At 37.6% G+C, this 14,855-nt stretch overlaps 1 protein-coding gene across 1 annotated transcript; it reads left to right on the top strand.

Annotated features, from left to right (window-relative positions):
- The first annotated feature begins 3,762 nt into the window (after positions 1-3,762).
- LOC121416559 (kiSS-1 receptor-like) lies at positions 3,763-14,579 on the top strand. Its single transcript, XM_041610054.1, has 3 exons — positions 3,763-4,125; positions 9,418-9,553; positions 13,425-14,579. Exons 1-3 carry the CDS (start codon positions 3,766-3,768, stop codon positions 13,952-13,954), a joined length of 1,026 nt encoding a protein of 341 aa, XP_041465988.1. The 5' UTR covers positions 3,763-3,765; the 3' UTR covers positions 13,955-14,579.
- Positions 14,580-14,855: the final 276 nt, after the last annotated feature.

The following is a 14,855-nucleotide window of genomic DNA, read 5'->3' as shown; positions in this document are numbered from 1 at the left end:
CGATACTCCTGTCAGTTTTTACAGTCACGGTCTCGAATCATCATATAACATGTCTGAAAAAGAAATTGAGAAAGTATTTTATCGGCCAAGATTTTGCACATTAGATAATAAGCTAAGAGAGTTTCAATATAAATTATTATACAATATTATCTTTGTTAACCACCATTTATATAGGTTTCGATTTGCATCGAGTAATGAATGTTCTTTTTGCGGTAAAGATGAAGAAACTTATAGACATATTTTTATGAATGTGAAATGGTTAAAGTATTATGGAGATTGTGTAGCAATATATTGAAATTTCCGATTCTTAAAAGCTTACAGTGGAAGGATATCCATGTTGGATTCGAAGAGACAACAGAAAATAGACAATTATTAAATCATATCATTTTACTTATCAAATTTTTAATATATCACGGAAGGGGGAATCATGAACTACCAACCGCTGAAGAGATTCAAGTACAGCTTTTTAAAAGTAAAGAAGAAAAGAAAATTGCTATAGAGCGAAAAACATTAACACAGCATTATAAAAAGTGGGAACACCTAAAAAACAATTACGAAGGATGAGAGAGGGATGGTTTTGCGCGGTTTCCACACGTGCAGGGTTGGCTGGTCTGTCTGTTACTATAGACTGCCCTCTTTTCACTACTTTGCTTGTGACTTCTTTCCCTTCTTTCTTTTTCTTCCTTTTCTTTCTTTTTTCTCTTTATTTTCCTTCCTGCTTTTCTTCATTTGTTTTGGTATTTTTTTGTTGTACTGTCTAATTGTTTTATGTCTCTTCTGTGTGTGTCTGGGGGGGGGGGGGGGGTGCACTCGAACCCTTTTCAATTTCTTTTTATTGTAAATTTAATTCAGTGTAATCAATGTTGAGTGATAAATTTTCTACATAACTATTGGATGATTTTGTGAATTTATATTGGTTATAAGTGGTTAATTTTTGTTACTGAATTTATTCACTGTATATGATTATGTTAATACCATGAGTATTTGTACGATGATTTGTTTTGAACTGAATGATTACAAAACAAAAAAATTTGCTCTGTGATGTTTAATCTTCAGCCTGAAGCATCCCTTAAATTCGTACAAACAGTTCTGAAATGTACTTTTTCTGGTTTAATTTTAATCCTTTGATTTGGAGATACAGATCCCTTTCATTAATTTGACAAACAATCATTACAATGACAAATTCGCATTAAGCCGATGAGAAACGTATCTTTTTCATGAAAAATTCAATGTCTACAAATAGTCCTTAAAATATACCCTTTTCAGGTAAGTATGTCAAAAATTTCAGTTTACCCGTCCTGCTTGCATTAATTGTTGAGATAGAAAAGCAACGTGAGATTACTTTTGTCTAAAATGTTCCGACAGCAAGTTTTAATATCCGAGTCAATAATTGTCAGCTCGCGCTATGCGCATGGATTACATAATTACAAAAAAGTGTTTAGAATATTCACTTTCAAGATCTTAATGTAAAACAAAAATGACTCACGCTTTGCGAGTGAGCGATAAAGTGACATTTTATATATGATACAAATCTAATATCATGATCACTTTTGGCATAATATTCAAAGAATCATATTATCCCTTTTCCTTTCTGTTATTTCTTTATATACCGTTCCCCTTGCCAAGAAAAAAAGGGAAAGTACCCATCAAGGCCCCCTCCCTTTCAGTACGCCATTTGTGATTGTTAAAGGCCCTGCAGCTCATCTGTCACGTTCATTGCCAATCCCCATGGCCATGCATATATTAATCAGATTTGACATTGTATCATGTTTGATTGTACAAAATTGATTTATGAGGGTACGTTAGCTTCATCCTATGACTATCAATCACATTATCACAATCCAATAAATCAATCAAGATGTGGTGTAGGTCTTGCGATTATAAAAAAAATTATTACTGTATTTGATTTGATTTATCGATTTCACTTTAACAGTTTTACATGATATAAAGATAACATAACAAAGTCAAACATAATTACATAGACATAATGAATATGCGCCCTAAAGCAATTGTAATGTATTGATTGAATAATTAAATCGCAAAGTTAATGGATAAAATTCCATTGTTTTACATTAACATTTACTTAGCCGGGTATCCGATTCAAATCTGGATATTTGTACGTTTGTCTACACATCGAACTCTTCTTTTTCAGGGGTAAGAAATGAGCTGGAAGTTTATTGCTTTAATCCCCCTCTGTTGCATCTATGCCTATATGCACTGGGGAATAGGAGAGGGAGGGATACTTGCCCCCCCCCCCCTCCCAAAAAAGGGGGTCCTCGACCAAGCCTTGAATACAATGGTTAAACTGATCGGGACCCCGTAACACAAAGGCTAGCGATTAATCGTATGCTTGATTTTTACGATTGATTGTACATTATATTCAATGCAATCAATCGTATAAGACTGTTCTACAATCTTTGCTAAGCTTTGTGTTAAAGGCCCTGGGGGGTGTTTCACAAAGATTTAAGTATGACTTAGGTCGCACTTAAATGTTGACGCGTACATGATATGCAACGCGCAATCTTATTGATCAATACGCAGAAGTGCGCGTCCTCTTGGCATGATCTGACCAATGCTGTCATGCCTTTTATACTGCGCGCAACTAGACATTTAAGTGCGACTCTAAGTCATACTTAAATCTTTGTGAAACACGCCTCAGGTGTGAGAACCGCTTGAGGTCATATTTCAAGCGAAGTAGTTTTTTGCCATTGCAACGGGGATGGTTTCTGCAACATGGTATATCTATTGAAAATGCCCGTCAAATCACAATGAACAGCTGGGAGGCTTTTGTCGAAAGTTGGTGGACCTGGAAAGGCGGCATTTTGGTCACACTTTGCAACCTTGAATATGACAGGCCTACACATTTCAAAACAATTTTGATATGAGTGAAGAAAGAAAATAGTAGGTTAGTTACACAGATATCAAAAGCCTGTCGGACAAATTCGGGCAGCTTAAAGACACCTTGCCCGGAATAGCAGGCGGGAGCGACATCGACATCTACAGGAAACTGGGTATCCTCCTTATATGGTTCGCACACATGGAGATCGTACTGGACGAAAATCACCAAATATGTCGCTTGTCCAGAATCAAGGGCCCGATGCATAAAAGTTACTATTATGGTCACTTTGCCATCCAATGGTGACTACCATGGTAACACTGATCAACAATTAACCAATCACAATCAAGGGCTCAATAAAAGTTACAATTGGAAGGCAAAGTTACCATAATGGTGACTTTTATGCAACGGGGCGCAGGACGACACGAATATTTTGATCCACCGATTTTCGACAAAGTCTGCCCAGTCATGAAGGTCTTTTGACAATAGATGCTCAAGAAGTTCAAGAAGGAGTGTGGGACAGGCTTTTGATATCTGTGTAACTAACCTACTATTTTCTTTCTTCACTCATATCAAAATTGTTTTGAAATGTGTAGGCCTGTCATATTCAAGGTTGCAAAGTGTGATTAAAATGCCGCCTGTTCAGATGAAATAATTTCACCGTCGCAGAGGACTTTGCAGAGCATGTTGATAAAACATTATCCCTACCCCCTTCGAAGGTGATGAGTGCTTGGAAAAAAATTAAATAGCTTTCTCGGGAAATCTTCTAGAAGACTAGGATATTCTTCTTACTACCTCTAAACCGCCTTACTGACGTCAGCAATGATGTCACCGACTGCAGATATAGATGTTTGCTACAAATACCGGGTATTTTCGAAGCCAACACACAACTGTTACAACAATCGATGCGCGGCGCAAACAGGGCAAAAATGAACTCCACAATGATGAACCACTCGGACAAATTCGGGCAGCTTAATGACACCTTGCCCGGAATAGCAGGCGGGAGCGACATCGACTCCGACATCTACAGGAAACTGAGTATCCTCCTTATATGGTTCGCACACATGGAGGTCGTCCTGTCCACCCTCGCCATCGTCTTCGGTTCCGTTGTCCTTATCGTAATCGCAACGCAAAGATCCTTTCACAGTGTTACCCATTATTTTATCGCATCTCTGATGTTGGCTGATATGGGCATGGCGTTATGTGTTCTGGTCGAAGGGTGCCTTTTTCTCTCGACCGACTCTCAGATTTTTACTTCTTGCGGAGGCCTTAATAAATACCTACAACATGTAAGATAACTCATACTTTTCTAAAAAACTATTCGTAGCTTTATTCTTGAGTAAATATGTTTGGTGAAAGTTGACTTTATATAATGAAATAAAAACAACAGTAGTAACCATTGTAGACGATCTACGAGACGATATCCACTTAGGCCTATTATGATGTAAAAAATGTATATATAATATATGGATAAAGGGCTTGCGTCATGTTGCTAAAAAAATCACTTGCATAAAAAGTTTATGACTTCTTTGTTGTTGGTTGTACACAAGTCTTTTTATGAACACAGATTACATATCTGGCATAGCGGCTTTGCATTGAGAGACAAGATATTGATGAATTGCGAGCTAGTGGCCTGATGGCTGCTAGTCAGGTGTTAGGTCATTGTTGAGTTTGAGAGGTGTATCGTGTGTGAGTGTTGATGATACACTGTTAAGAAACACAGATTTTAAGGGAAAACCCCTAAAGATTTTGCTGAAAGCAATAACATAATTATTCAGTATTTTTTTAAAAGGAAACAGGTCTGGTAAAAAAGGAAAAATGTGTTTTATTTTAGGAAATATGTAAGATTCCATACACCAACTACCAATTTCATGTAATTTTACACGGTAAAATGTAAGATTAGATTACAGGTGCGCAGTTCTCGAGACTCTGCTGTAGGAACTTCTAAAGGACAACGTAGAAGCCCGTGCCATAGATTCCAATTTTGGGGTGACTTCATTCTAAGATCGATATGTTCCTAGATGCCTAAGCCAAAGTTGCCCTTGCGCAATCTATACCCCCTGACTTTCCATCCCTTCTCCAGGATTTCTTCAGCCTTTGGACCATAAAGGGTGCAATGCTTTGGAGAAGACTGCACTGCAAAAGCTCCGGCGTTGATTTAACACCAGCCCGGAATCTATAAATGTCCACACCAGAGAAGTATTGAAACACCAGTTTGGAATCAAACCGATGCTGTTTTGATACTAATTGGTGTTGTATATCACCTATCTGGTGTTAGACCAAAACCAAAGTGGTGTTGTTGAACACTTCTCTTGTGTGGACATATATAGATTCTGGGCTGGTGTTAAATCGACACCAGAGTTTTTGCAGTTTGGCGATTGTCCAAATGTCCAGTCATGGCTTCCAAAACCTTTGAAGCGTGGGTGAGTCTATCGCCACTCTCTCCAACGCAGATGCTGATCAGGCAGAGCTTGAAGATTCGCAGCTCACACTCTTCTTCTTGTCTTTTCCGCCTTTGTCCACCATGTTTGATAGAAAGAGCCAAGAGGGTATGGACTGAATAACAATAATAATACTTGCTAAAGGCCTGGTCACACCGCCCGAGCGTTGTTGGAGCGGAGAGAAAAAATCATCACCGCTCGCTACCGTTCACCATTTTCGATTTCGATTTTCCCCCAGTTTTGTGAGCGAAATTCGACCGCTCCAATAACGCTCGGGCGGTGTGACCAGGCCTGTGACAGCCTTTATATAGCGCTTAACACTTACTTTCTTATAAGTCTCTAAGCGTTTTACAACACAATTACCCTGGCTTTAGCAGAACAGCTGTATATGCACGTTGCTGTTAACATGGTTATATCATGGGCGGAAATCTGTCCCGAAAGGTAGGGGGGGGGGGCGAATTTTTTAAGTTCAGCCATATTCGATCGGCCGCTCGAAGATGATTTTTATTTGTTTAATTTAAGGGGGTAGTCCCCATTGCCACTTCTTAGCTTTATTCTTGTAAATCAACATAAATATACAACAATATGATCCTTATTCATATAATGCGAGCGCGAAGCGCGAGCAAATTTTTTTGGTGCAAATTTTATGTATTTTTTCCCCTAAAATTTGAACATTCTGGGCAATGTTTGTTATTCTGAAAAAAAGATGTGTATGCAACTAAATAATTACTACGAAAGCAAAGTGCCAGCAGAAATGAACTGAAGGAAAAGGTACCTGTTACACACTGCTTGTAGTTCGCCATGAAGATGTTACAGATTTCAACAATCAAATAATGAGAGCGCGAAGCGCGAGCTGAAATTTTTACCTAATTAGAATGGAAACTCTAAGCACTTTTTGTAACTTAAACATTAAATGTAAATAAATAAACAATGTAAGCGCGAAGCGCGAGCGGAAAATTTCGAGATTTAGACATGAGAACGAGACACTCTATTCATGTTTTGTAAATCATGAAAAGGATGAGTAATTGGGGGTATTCCTCACGTTAATAATGCGAGTGCAAAGTGCAGCAAGAAAATTTTTATATACGTTTAATTTGAACTGATCGAAAAGGTACTTGTTAAGGTCTGGACTGTTTGCACTTAGCCATGAAGACGTTACATATTTCAACAATCAAATAATGCTAGCGCTAATCGCGAGCTGAAAAATTTTGACATTTCTACAAAAAGAATCGAAAATTTTAATCAATTTTTGTTATCGTGAACAGGGTAGTTATATATCTAAACAATTGATGCAAGCGAAGTGCGAGCAGAAAAATTCGAGATTTAGACCTAAAAACGGGACGCTTTATTCATGTTTTGTAAATCATAAAAAGGATGAGTAATAGTAGATCTTTCTACATTAATAATGCGAGCACAAAGCGCGAGCAGAAAATTTGTTGATATCATGATCTGAAACTGGATAATGAGAACCAGTTGAATATCTGAATAAACATGCGCGTGTTTCAGATTTAGACCTAGAATCTAGGTATTCTACACATCTTTTATCATGAAAAATCAAAGCGAGCGCGAGCTTAAACTATTTGATATTCCGATCTGAAAAAAGAGTTAATTTCAGCTTTTTATTTCAAGCACTTTGTAGGAAAATTGTGAGGTGAATATGGATCGCACTTAATGAAGAGCTGATATTTTTCATTATTATTTGAGTTTTGACATAGGACCGGGACATCCTTTATTACATGTCATATGAAAATGATGACTATCTTCCTATTCCTCTTGCTAAGCGCGAGATAAAACAAAAGGGACAATTTAATCATTAAATTAGTATCTTATTTATTAATGCCTAATGAGGGCCTGAAAATCTGATGACATTATGGCTTGAAAACTGGACATTTCAAGCACTTTTTTTAATTATGAATAGAATGCATCAATTAAAATATTTTCTAACCATTAATCGAGCGCAAATCGCGAGCCAAAATCTTTGATAAACTGTTGAGACATATATAACTCGCCAATCAAAATGCGAGCGAGTAGCGCTATCTTATACGCTTTGACAATCAGACTTGAAAAGGATATTTTTCAAATTAAATGGAATACACGAAAATAATAGGTACTTAATAAATCGAAAGTTGCGAGAGCTCAGCGCGAGGAGAAAATGTCAATATTCAGACCATAAAGCTGTCATTTGTACAGAGTACTTTTCAAAAATCAGTTTGTAAATCACACAAATAATGAAAGTTCGATTTCCGAGGTGAAATGTGTATGTATTGTTCAATATGGAGCTTAAATATCAAGTTTGGAAGTCAATATACAGTATATTGACTTCCAAACTTGATATTTAAGCTCCATATTGAACAATCACCTAACGGTCAATGCGAACGCGAAGCGCGAGCGAAAATTTTATATAGTGACATGAAAGAATCTTTATTTTCCAAGTCTTCCTCTAATATTATTTTATTCACTCTGGAAAATTTGACGAGCCCCCCCCACAAAAAAAGGAAGAAAAAAAGATTTTCACCCAAAATATAAGGTCATTTAGTCCAAAATACATGTTTATTTCGAATGTGAATGATGCATTTTTCTCCATCATAAAAGACCAAAAATAGTAGGCGGGACATTTGATATTGTTTCCCCCCTATTTTTGGTAGGGGGAACACGTCCCCCCTGGGATTTTCGCCCAGGTGTTAAAGGAATAAGTTCCTACCAGGTACACATTCACTTCACCTGGGTTGAATGCAGTACAATGTGGACAATATCTTGCTGAAGGAAAACAGGCCATGGCTTGGAATCGAACCCACGTCCCTTAGATTGAACAACTAGAGTCATAGTCACTAGACCACGTCGCCTCCCCCTTTATACCCCCTATTCCCGAAACATGCCTTCATATTTTTGTCAAAATAACATTGTATTTTCTATATTCACACTGAGGACAAACATTATCATATTCTTATACTTTTTTATGTTATGACGTCAGGAGAGTGTTTCATCATTATTTCTGTTTGACAAGTTGTCAAATCTGACATCTTTCCTTGATTTGTCGAGAAGCACTGTTACTATGGTAACTGTCGGATAGCACGTCTGACAAGTGCTTCATGAAACGATCCCCTAAACATCTCGGGCAAATCGTCATGCAGGTCTCTACGTATTCTATTACAAATTTCGTTTCTTTCTAACTCCATGGTTAAAGTGTCAAATATCTGACACCCTTTTTCTTCCGAATTACAGAAATAAATTGTGCACTGTATTCGAAAACTTTATCCACTTGAAACTTCTTTGTTTGAATGAATACTCCACTCTTTTATGTTCTTGTTGTTGTAGTTGGTAGGACCTATTGAGATCGAAAGTTTTTCATTCCATTTCCATTGTTTGATTTTGCACATCTTGATGAAAGCAATAAAGCATTATTAATATTGCAGATTTCTACGTACAAAAATCATACAGTAAGAATTATTTCACAAACCGGTTGGGAATAGCGGGGGCTGCTAAAAGCTGAACTTGTAGGAAGCAGGCAGCACGGGCCTTTGAAAGAGAGAGGGGCTGTGGATGTCAGTTTTCCATTCAATAAACTTGCACACAAAAGTAAAAATAGCCATCCGTTTTAGTTGTTTTTATTGCGTTTTTTGTTTTTTTTTGGGGGGGGGGGGGGTGAGTGTGATTTTCCCTTTGACCTATATAAAAAACGTCCATTCTCTTGTATTAGTCTTATATTATTCACTGAGCAAGAAAAGTAAGTTCGGATAACATTGCCACCCCTCCCCCTTCATCGCCTCTTCATCTTCATATCAAGTCATCCTGGGTCTCGGCTTACAAAGAGTTGCGATTAATCTGATCGATCGCAACTATGGAAAGCCAGCAACGTCAACATCCAAAATACATTGCTTCTTCAAGATAATTAATAGAAATAATGTACATCAATACAATTATCTGTTTTTTGAAAATTCAGCATGCTTCTTTTTGTTTTCAAGGGACATCAAACATATTTCCGAAAGAGAAAATAATGATATTGTCGGATTTCCATATACTTGTGATTGATCGGATTAGCCGTAACTCTTTGTAAGACAAGGCCCAGCGCTACCTTACTTCTTACACTATTTGACCACAATGACATATTTATTGCATTATTTTGCCTTCCCATTTAAACAGGTGGCGTATCAAATGTCCTGCAGTTCTCTCATCCTCCTCACTTTCACCCGATACGATGCCATAATCAACCCGCTCAGATCCATCAACCGTTGGACTACCGCCCGCATCGCATCCGTAATCTGCTTCAGTTGGCTCCGTAAGTCCACCGTACTTAATACGCTCACATCACTTTCCGATCCGGCTACATTAAGCCCGTCTCACACTGTGCGATCCGATTTTTCAAGAAATCGCATTTTGCATTGAATATGACAATTCCAAGAAGTAAGATTATTTTCTTTTAAAGTTTGGCAAATTGTTAAGAAACTAAAATAATATTTTTAATTTGCAGAAACCTTATGATCGGAGTAAAGTCCAAATCGGCTTCAAGTCGCAGCCGATGATGACGTCATAAGCTTTGGAATTGAATTTGTTTTTATTCATTCAGGGAGGCTCTAACTGGACTACATTTCGAGTTCAGTAGTCCTACCACTATTCTGAACTCTGCTCCGTAATATTTTATTAGTTGGAATATCCATATCAAATGTTATCACAATTAATTTGAAATTCGGATCGCAACGAATCTTAGGCGAGACGGGCTTTACGGAGCAGAGATGTAGCCGAGGCCGATAGTACTATAGGCCGATCACTAGACCGCTGAAGAAAGCCTCCCGCAGTCTAGACTCTAAAATTTGTATACGTGATTCCGTGATTCGGGCTGAGGCCGAATCAAAGGCCGGCAAATGTGGCCTCATGACCGGCCTCGATTACATTATGTAAGGGAGTTAAACGCGATTGAATTATACTTTGCCATGCACCGAGAGGTGATTCAGGATCTTATAAACGACCAGGGACTGAATAATTATAATAATTATAATTTAAAATATGAATATGAAGATGTTCCAAAGAGCTAGTGCTGCCACACTCTTATTTTTAATTATTTGGTGATAAAGGGCCATTATAAGGTCCTGAGCTACCACTGTCCCATTGACTATGGTGGCCCAGTAGCAGAGTGCCTGCCCCATGAAGGTCGTGGGCTCGATCCCCAGCCGACTCATAACAAAGATTAGAAAGGTGGGATCTTCTGCTTTCTTGTCAGGGGAATGTTCATAATGTAGGGCGAGCCGGGAGAATAGTTCATCAAGATGAATAAGCTACTTTACGTGAATAGGAATTATGATGATTACTAGAATTATTATCATCATTATTATTATTATTGGTAGTAGTATAGTAGTAGTAGTAGTAAAATCATTATTTTATTGTTAATATCGCTATTATTATAACAAATTATTATCATCATTATCAGAACAACAACAAAAAAGAAGAAAAAGAAGAAGAAGAAAGAAGGAGGAAGAGGAGAGGAAGAAAAGGAAAGTGCAAATTCCGAGTGCGCAACTTGTGGTTGAAAATAAAATTGCGTATGATTCTTAAAGAGTTCAATGTGTAGGATTGGAACGTAAGCTGGCGCGTACAGCATCACTGCATAAATCCCTCTGATGTCGCCTAAAGTTGATTATAGTGTCAACAAACTGCAAAATGTATTCCCTTTTTAATCTCTCCCTACCGGTGCCGCCAAAGATGAAAAGAGATCATTAGTGTGGATCCTAGATCTACATGAATAAAGTGTTCGTAAATATTACAAACCTTTATTCCGAGTTAAATGCTCAGAATTTATCGTTACTAAGCCCACAAAAAGGTTAATGCAGCAGATTTCTACCGACAGTAATACTCTTATTTTTTCATGAATAATTCCAAAGTCACCCAAGTACCGAGCAAAATACGCCTCGTAATAGGCTTATTTGTTTTCTAGTCAATCCTCTGCTAATGTCTCTATGAATACTCTTAAATACTCTAGAAAATCATGAATAGGCCCAGAGACATGGTCGTGGGAAACGAGGCTTTGTGTGTGTTATTTTCCATAGGCAACTGCACCCCTTGGAATTCTGGTAGGTGGGGCTTGTCAAATTTCTCGTGACCAAAATCAACTTCATTTTTACAGTGAAACCCTTTTTTCCTTTTCTTTTTTGCTTGTCAGATTTCTCGGGACCAAAAATGACCTTTATTTTGTAGTGAACCCCTTATTATCTTTTGCTTGGCAAATAACATCTCAGTATCTCTGTAAAAATCGTTCCCAGGGCCCTGCCTAAAGAATTCGAATTCAATAACGAAATATGGTGTAATTGGTCACTATTGGACTATATTGTAACAACAATTGATGACATCACTCACTATTTCATTTGCACTTTATTATATGACATATGAAATATTCTAATTTTCTCATTATCCTGTGAATTAAAGTTTCATTTCTCACTGAACATTGAAATATTGTATAATTCAAACAATAAAAAAACAAAAGAAACAGTGAATGAGGGACATCACCGACTCTCTCATTTGCATGAGGCTAACTTGACTGCATATTTTGTGAAAAATAAGCGAACCTTTAGAATGTCACAACTTTCTTATTTTACATCCGATTTTGATGAAATTTTCAGCATCATGCTTGTCTGAATTGGTTTCGACTGATTTTTAAATCAACATTTTTCTTAAGTGCACTTGACCTTGAATAATAGGGGTGTAAACGTATCAGAGAGGCACAGACTTCTCCTTTAGATCTTTAGATTTATATATATATAATTATATAGGAGCGACTACCCCCAATGCTCCCCAGCCGCCCCCTCTCCTTGTGGAGCCGACTCTGGTAGTTAAGTCACAAAGTCACATGAATGACCATTGTATTTTGCCGATTCTAAATATCTTATTTTTATTTTCACCATTACTGTTATGACCTGGATGGGGTTGGGAGGTTTGGGGAGGAAGACGTGTGGGTTATGGCTATTAAGTTAGCCTTTTCCATACCCAGGCAGCCTCTCCAACTCTCATCCAGGTCTTATTTTCTCTATCATGTACAAGTTTGATTGATCTTGTCTTTGATCTGTTTGTATTCTTTGTCTTTTGAATGCCAAATAAAATAATAATAATAATAATAATAAATCGTTGGTATATACGACTAACTATTGACTAATATCTTTGAACACTAAGATTTTTTGCACCGCAATGGTAGCAGCTTTTTGGGCGTAATCTTGCACTCTTAGTGAATACAGGTGCACTTTTATCACTATTACTTGCTCCAATCAACACTCGTGTGTAAGGTGCAACTTTTCACCTTTTAAGGTTAATAATACCTGACAATAATATTAAGGTTGGTTCAAATTTGTACCTTTATTAGTACATGGCTTATCTATCACTGCGCTTAATGTCGCTTACTGCATATTTAAAGGTGCAAAAATGAACATACACTCATATCGTCGGCGCGGCGGTCATCCGAACCGTCGTATCACATACGACGGTTGAAAACTCATTTCAGAGAAAATCGACTTCAAAGTTTACTAAAATTATAACACTGAGTTCTCCGGCTTTACAACATATTCATTGCTAGAAATACATGGTTGGAAAGACCAAGACAATTGCTTGACAATGGTATCCTTATTTTTACACAAAACCAAGGATTATAGAAAATATTGCAAAAGAGTTTCGTGCTTGTAATTTCGGTTTGAGCGGTTGAGATTTCCCCTGTACAAAAACGTCATAGGGAATACAACAACCCTGACCGCGAATTTCAATGCGCGTGGTCAGTCAAATCGTACGTCGTATCACTCTGCTATTTACATGTACAGTACACGTTTCCAATAGGATTTGCGCATTTTATAAAAAAATTGTATGGCATCGCCATGAAAATCCCTTCATATCTCAGAAACTAAAATAAATTGCTGCCTAGAAATTCATTTATGATTATAGAATAGGACTTGTACATTCATTTTCTGCTAAAATCTCAAAATCGGTTTTTATTTTGGACCAAAATTGACTAGCTGACACGACGGTCCGGATGAACGCCGACGATATATTGGGACGCAGCTATTGTACCAACCCCAAAAGGGTTCAAATTTGAACTCCAATTTTATTTGGACTGTATTATTGTAACCAGCTTTTTCATGATCCTTTTCTTATTTCTCTCTCATTCTTTTTCTTCACAGTGTCCTTTCTTCTACACATACCATCATACTTTCAAGTCTGCAACCCGACTACGGCATTGGACATCAGCCTACAGATGTACATATACAGCATCATGTTTCTCTTTCCATCTATCCTTCTCTTCTTCTGCTACGCACGGATTCTCTGCCGCGTCGTAGGCAACACGTTCCGCAAAAAGCAGCTCGCGGCAACGCGCGCAGCACGACCCGCGTCGCACGCCAAAATGACCCGGATGGTGTTGGCGATACTGTTGATATTCTTTCTGTTCCGCGCGCCACGTTCGACGTTCATTCTACACAAGTTCTTAACCGGATGGAAAAGCGTGCGCTGGTTTGAGGACCTGATACTGCTTCTGTCATTCATTACGCTTGAGCATCTTAATTGCGTACTTGATCCGTTCATCTACGCGCTCTCCGCTCCGCAGTTCAAGAAATACCTGGCCAAAACCATGCAATGCTGTAAAAAATTTCAAGAGAAGAAAGATAAAGAGGTCTCGAAAACCGTTTCCACGGAGATTTCGACAAGAATATAAAGCTCTATTGATGCCCTCTGTGAAATAGGATTGGGCGTTCGGACTACTGCATCAGAATGTCGCAATTCTCCAATGCGCGTTTTTGATTGGCTGAAAGTCAAATTGCAAATGATTTTCGGAGTTGCGTTTGATTGCAAATCTTTCATAACGTGCCACAGGCGTTGGATTCATTGGCGCGACTGCGACACATATCTCTTAATTTATTTATTGGTTGGTTGATTGATTGATTGATTTTTTCGCCATAAAATGTCTCATAGTTTATGCCCACTGATGAATCGGGTATGCGAGATAATCTTGAGAGCTTATTTCATGTGGTTCTCAAACTATCATCGATTAGACTTTGTAGAATAACTATAATTAGGGATAGTCTTAGTGTATTTGCTATACCGAATGTTTGCCTATAGTGTGAAGTACATATTTTCATATTACATTTTAGGACAAAGGCCTACAGATTATATTTGAACATGATTTTTTACGTTCACAACAAACATGTTCAGTTCTTCTTATACGCCATAATGATACTCTTCTAAAACGTTATATAACAACATTAATTTATATAACAACATAAACGTTATATAACAACATTCCCCCTTTGGCTGCTATTGCTCAAGCATTTTTTTGCTTATATAGTGCGTATCAAAAAAAGTTTACACTTTGAAAAAATCCTATAAACTAACACATTTGTAATATCCTGAAGATTTTTCCACATTTTAACACTGGTACAGATCCATTTAAGCAAATGACGATATAACTGTCGAAAAATATTTCCGCTTGAATGAGCACCACTTACTTTTGAAAAGTTAGTGAAAAATGATTTGCGCAGAACTTTGAAATGATTATGCGAATAAAAGTAGACCATAATAATGAAGAACATGTGGAATTTCGCTAGTAAAATTGATTT

Source organism: Lytechinus variegatus, chromosome 6 (genome assembly GCF_018143015.1).
Source record: "Lytechinus variegatus isolate NC3 chromosome 6, Lvar_3.0, whole genome shotgun sequence".
In the NCBI taxonomy this organism is placed as follows: Eukaryota; Metazoa; Echinodermata; class Echinoidea; order Temnopleuroida; family Toxopneustidae; genus Lytechinus; species Lytechinus variegatus.
The sequence above is the reverse complement of the archived record's forward strand: the minus strand, read 5'-3'. Positions and strand labels throughout refer to the sequence as shown.

What these genes read in the sequence shown, in the direction of transcription:
- LOC121416559 (XM_041610054.1), top strand. Translation starts at nt 3,766, where the DNA reads ATGAACTCCACAATGATGAACCACTCGGACAAATTCGGGCAGCTTAAT. An exon ending in TTAATAAATACCTACAACAT is followed by an intron (nt 4,126 to 9,417) that starts GTAAGATAACTC and finishes CCATTTAAACAG; the next exon opens with GTGGCGTATCAAATGTCCTG. An exon ending in AATCTGCTTCAGTTGGCTCC is followed by an intron (nt 9,554 to 13,424) that starts GTAAGTCCACCG and finishes TTTTCTTCACAG; the next exon opens with TGTCCTTTCTTCTACACATA.